The following is a 6001-nucleotide window of genomic DNA, read 5'->3' as shown; positions in this document are numbered from 1 at the left end:
AATTGAATGAATCTTTATATTACAGGGGTAATCACAAAAAAAAAAATTTGCAGGGGGTAATGCAAAATTCACCCATTTTGCAGGGGGTAAAACCTTATTTACCCTAATTTTTTTGGTAAATTGATAGTTAGAATAAAGTGATTATTGGGAGAATTTTTTATGTACATGAAATTTTTTTCGGCAATTCATGTTTGGTGTGCTAGTAACTTTCCATTAAGTCATTGTTTAATGGTGAACTGTGTAGCTTCCTTCTATTGTGTTCAATTATTAGTTATACTGTTTTATGTAGTCAAATACATTATTCTGTCTTCATATAAACTAGCGAATTTTCACACACACACACACAAACATTCTATATGATCTTTACACACGACTGCGAAAAGGAAACTAAGTAGTTCACCGTCAAATAATGATCGGTGGACCGTCACAACCACACTAAATTTAAAAAACATGAACTATATCCTGTAACTTTCTCTACATCAAATTCTCCATTATTCACATTATTCTAGCTGGTTATGAAGTCTAAGCCGCTACGGAGAGGCAGAAGAAACAAGACTAATTGTACTCTTTGTTGGAGGTGAGAGAATTGGTAAAGGAGCTTCAAATTTAAGCAGCTGAATAACTTGTCTTACAGATGGCCTAAATGAATAATTTGGATTGGCACACCAAAGACCAATAACCACCAAACGTTCCATTTGTTCTTCGTCAAATATACCCTCGAGTTTTGTGTCTACTACTTCAAGCAACCTTCCTAATCTATAAAGCTCCCAAACCCAATCAAATATAGCCATTTGATCCTCCTTAGCATTAAGATCAACTGGTTTTCTTCCACTGGCTAATTCCAATGAAACAATACCAAAACTGTATATATCTGATTCTTTTGTAGCTTTCCCTGTTGTGAAATATTCAGGAGCTATGTATCCCATGGTTCCAGCTATAACTGTGGTTTGTGATTGCGATCCTTTCTCGTAATCCACAAGCCTAGCCAATCCAAAATCACCAAGCTTGGCATTGAAATTGTCGTCCAACATAATGTTGCTGGATTTTATGTCTCTATGAAGCACACATTGTTCCCATTCTTCATGAAGGTATAGAAGTGCTAGAGCCAAGTCTATGGCAATGTTGTACCGCATTTGCCATGTCAATACGCTTTTTCCACGATATAGGTGAGAATCTAAACTACCATTTTGCATGAATTCATATATAAGGAGAAAGTCTTTTTTCTTGTGACACCAACCAATTAGTTGAACTAAATTCCTATGTCTAAGTTGACTAATGATCTTCACTTCAGTTGCATATTCCTTAATCCCTTGTTTCGACTCTCTTGATATCCGTTTTATAGCAACATTGGAATCTATGTCTTTCAAATAGCCTTTATAAACACCGCCAAAACCACCTTGTCCGATCTTTTGTTTTTCTGCAAAGTTATTTGTTGCGCTCGCCAATTTATGATAGCAAAACTTTTTAGGTCCGGTGCCATTTTGGAATTCATCATCCATTTTCATGTCAAAAATTGAATCTTCTTTTTTCCCTTTAGTCCTTTTCCAAATTAAATTACAAACCCCTCCTAAAATAAGGAAACTTGCTGCAATAGCTACACCGACTCCTAGCTCTACCCATATACTACTAGTACCTCTTCTGCTAACTATTTTCGGACTAATTTTAACATTTGGAATCGGCGAAGGACTAGGATTTGTTGGAATTGGACTAGAATTCTCATCATGAATATTTAAACTTGAATTGAATGACCATGACTTTAATTTATTCATCTCAAACATATATCCTGTAGCAGCTGAGAAACCAACAATAACCTTCTCAGGCAAGTAATCTCTCAAATCAACATTGTATGAGATGTAACTTTTTGAAGGCTCAAAAATGTCACCATATGTTATGTTTCCAGTAAAAGAAACATTCAAATTATGAGTACTTGAATTGTACTCAATTTTACAATCATAATGAGCTGTCTTACTCATAATATCAATGAACCATGGTTTAGTTATATTTGATATCATAGAGTTGAAATTTATACCTACATGAGTACCTGATGGATCCCAAGAATTATGGTAAGTGTCAAACTCCACCGCTAGAAATGAATATCTAGAATGAACTATGTGGAAATCATCCACAAGACCAAGACCACCACCTTGTTTTATATGGTAATAAAGTGGAAGTTCTGGATCTGCAAAGAAAAATGTCAATCCATCTCCAAAATCAGTTTCATTTGAGTAAATTACAAAGGAAAATTGAGTAGTGAAATCAGTGAGTTTTCTTGAGGCCTTGTCCCATAGTTGTAATGGCTCGAAAGACGTGACTCGGCCAACACTGTAAGCATTACTTTGGTACCTTGAGGTTGAAGTAAGTTGGATGTATGAATACATCAAAGAAGCATCTCCTTCTAGTTTTACATTATCATATTTAAAGCCTTGTTGGTAATTGAATGAAAGTGGCTTTACAGAAATAGCAATCATTTGGAGCAAGAAAATGATTCCAATTTCATGGAGACCAACATGGTAAGTAGCCATCTCTAAGTGAGAGTTGATTTTTGAAACCTTTCAATATGTTGTTATAGTACAATTTACCATTGACTAGTATTATGTACTAAATTGCCAAACTTTGATCTTCATAATTATTTAATTAATTCAGAGTTCAGACAATGATCGAATTCATTGTTTATTTATATATTATATGTGTGTATATTAATATATGACATTTGGATTTGTATGGTTATCTTAATTCATACTCGATGTGACAATGCAAATTGGACTAAATGAGCAACCTTTAGTTTAAGAGTATATATATATATATATATATATATATATATATATATATATATTATTATTTTTTTAAAAAACTTGGTATCCGGTCTTATGACCGACTAATTCAAGGGGACCAATTTTACCGTCCACTTGCGGGACTCATTTAAAGCCAGAGTTTTTTTGCTCTGTTTGGACTCATCCCACCGAAATTGGCACCAAGAGAATCGAACCTGAGATCTTGAGAGGAGCATACTCCAAGGATTCAAGCCAACACCACTAGACCAATCTCAAGTGGGTTAATTAATTTTTTTTGGTACATAACATTTTTTTTGGTACCTAACATATTAAGGGTGTGTTTAGTAGGTCCAATAAGCTAGCTTATAGCTTATTGGACTAGCTTATAAGCTTGTTTGAAAAAAATAGAAGTGTTTGGTAAAAAGCTTTTCTCACGAGCTTATAGCTTTTTTTGAGATGCTATTTTAAGTAATGTTTGAGCTTATACCTTATAGTTTTTTACAGTTTTTTCCATTTTTAACCTTTAATTTAATTTTATTATTTTTTATAAAATAAAAATCTACCCACTGAAAAAAAAACTACCCACTACATATAATATCCTTTTATGTCTTTTTATATTTATCAATTATTTAAAAAGCTAATTTTACCAAACACTTTAATTTCAATCCGCTAGTTTTTCAGCTATCAACTATAAGCTAGCTTTTCAGCTATCAGCTAGTTTATCACTTATAGCTTAATTTTACCAAACAGAGCCTAAATTTATTGAAAAGAGAAAGTGTCCGAAAACAAAAGATCATCATCGTCATCACCATCGTCATCACCATCATGGCTTCCCAGTCTACTGCGTGGATTACCATAGTTGGCTTCTTCATATATGGTGGTTGTTTGTTTGTATAATCCGGCTGAAGATGTGTTATTAAATGAACTAAGAAGATTTACTAGCCCATTCACCTCATTATAATAAATGTGAATGTTTCACGCTCGAATTTAACGGAGACAATTCTCACTTTTTGGACATGTTCAAGAAAGACTCAACGTCTTAGTTACTATTATGGGAGCTTCTATGGTGCAGCCCTGTTTTGGGCTGTTTTGATGCATTCCTTTTAATTAACCAATAGAATTCCAACTTATGCCACATCAGCGCAAGTTCATGATGAGTCCTATGAAACATTTATTTATTGCACATCAATCCTTCATTAATTTTTTTTGTTACATGTCCCTCATTAAGTTAATATTATTAAGTATGTATTATATTATAATTATAATTATAATCTAATAAATCAAAACCAAAACAACGCTCAAATGAAGAATTGTTCTTCATTTGAGCCCAAAAGAACAGCAGCCACCACACCAGCAATGGGAGCTACAATCAAAACCAATCCTTTCCTTTTGGATTTTTTTCGTTTCAATCGGATCACTTTAACTTGAATTCAAGTGTCCATTCCTTTCTATTCAACTTTAATTTGCTGTATAAGATTTCAAACTCAGAATTTCAATCTCAAGATCCATTGTTTCCATAAAATTTTGTTAAACTCATAAGATTTGAAACAAATCGAGTAGTATTAATGGATTTCATTCATCTAAATCGAGTTGTATTCATGGTGGCATATGCGGCGGTGACAAGATCTCGTTTTTAAGTTTCTAAAAATTTTAAGTTTAGGTATTTTGTTTTAGACCATTTGAATCAAAATTAAAAAAAATAAATCTATTGCAAATCGTTTTGTTATGTTTCTGGATAATTAATTGTTATTTTCGACGTTTAAATCACAAGAAATCGTCGGGTTTTGCGCTGGAAATCGCGGATCTGAAACTGGGTCGATGTGACCCGGTTGAAGGTTGAAGATGAAGGTTATTTAATATATTTTTATCAACATGTTTCGTATAAATATTATAAAACGCACGAATAAACACGATTCATTAATGTGGTGTAGTGGTTGATGGGTATATCTATACTTATCATGTCGTGGGTTCGAATCCCATTTGCAGCAACTTTTTGTCAATTATAACAACAGACTTGAAAATACAAAAAAATAAAAATAAATTAAAAGAGCACTGCCAATGTTTCGAACACAACATCTGTAGCTCAAATATAGGAACTTAACCACTGGGCTATGACTATGAGAAACTCTTAGTATATGTTTCACTCCTTTATTATGTATTTAATTTTATCTGGCTGTAATAATATATTTATTAATTTACTAGTATAACTTACCCGTGCATTTGCACGGGTTAATGTTCAATGAAAAATATAGATATTTTTTTGACACATGAAAAATATGGATTATTAAATTTTCAATATTTTGTGGTTTTTTTAATTATTTGTAAAATTAATTTTATATTTAATGTAATAATTTATTTAAATATGATAAATGATCCAAATTTTGGAGATTTTAAGGAGAAATGGTAGAACGGAGAGTGATACTCCACTCCTCGTTCCCAACCCACATGTTTGTATACTTGTTCTTTTATTTTCATAAAAAAAGGTCATTAAGCAAAAACTAATCTAACGATTAATATATATTAGTTCTTAATTGTCATCACTCTCCTTTAGACATTTGTTTTCTTCTGGAGTATTTTAGCCCATGTCCCCGTGTGAAAAAATTTCACATTTGTGTAATGAACAGAAGAATTATTTGTCATTTGCTTGACACAAAAAAAAAATTATATCATTTTTTTTATGCATATCTCATTTGTTAATGGTGCAAATTTTAAAAAATTTATCTATTTGTTTATCTTACGGTGATGTTTGGAAAATAAAAACAAAGTAATACATGATATTATTACTTTTAATTCTTTCTTTTTTTATATATAAAATCATTGTTACTTTCCTCACTTTCAATTGATATTTATCGTATCTACTATATAAGAAAAAAAGATACTAATGAAATTCCCAATTTGCCCCTTTTTCATTTTTTGACACATAATCAATTCAGGGTTAATTTTTGTCTTTATAAAAAAAAGTTAGTAGAAAAATGCTAAAAAAATTTCTCAGTAGGATTCGAACCATTAACCTTTTACTTACACTTCTTATTACATTTACCACTAAGCCATATGAATTAATTTGTTATATTTTTGGAACCATCTACTATATAAGAAAAGAAGATACTAATGAAATTCTCAATTTGCCCTTTATTCATTTTTTGACACATAATCAATTCAGGGTTAATTTTTGTCTTTATAAAAAAACGTTAGTAGAAAACTGCTAAAAAAAAATTTCAATAGGATTCGAA

At 31.5% G+C, this 6001-nt stretch overlaps 1 protein-coding gene across 1 annotated transcript; it reads right to left on the bottom strand.

Annotated features, from left to right (window-relative positions):
- Positions 1–530: 530 nt before the first annotated feature.
- LOC123888998 (L-type lectin-domain containing receptor kinase IX.1-like) lies at positions 531–2522 on the bottom strand. Its single transcript, XM_045938170.1, has one exon. The coding sequence runs from the start codon at positions 2520–2522 to the stop codon at positions 531–533; it is 1992 nt and encodes a 663-aa protein (XP_045794126.1).
- Positions 2523–6001: the final 3479 nt, after the last annotated feature.

The sequence above is a fragment of the Trifolium pratense genome, linkage group LG6, assembly GCF_020283565.1.
Source record: "Trifolium pratense cultivar HEN17-A07 linkage group LG6, ARS_RC_1.1, whole genome shotgun sequence".
Classification (NCBI taxonomy): Eukaryota; Viridiplantae; Streptophyta; class Magnoliopsida; order Fabales; family Fabaceae; genus Trifolium; species Trifolium pratense.
The sequence above is the reverse complement of the archived record's forward strand: the minus strand, read 5'-3'. Positions and strand labels throughout refer to the sequence as shown.

Excerpts from the sequence above, each read along its gene's own strand:
- LOC123888998 (XM_045938170.1), bottom strand. The coding sequence starts at position 2,522 with ATGGCTACTTACCATGTTGGTCTCCATGAAATTGGAATCATTTTCTTG.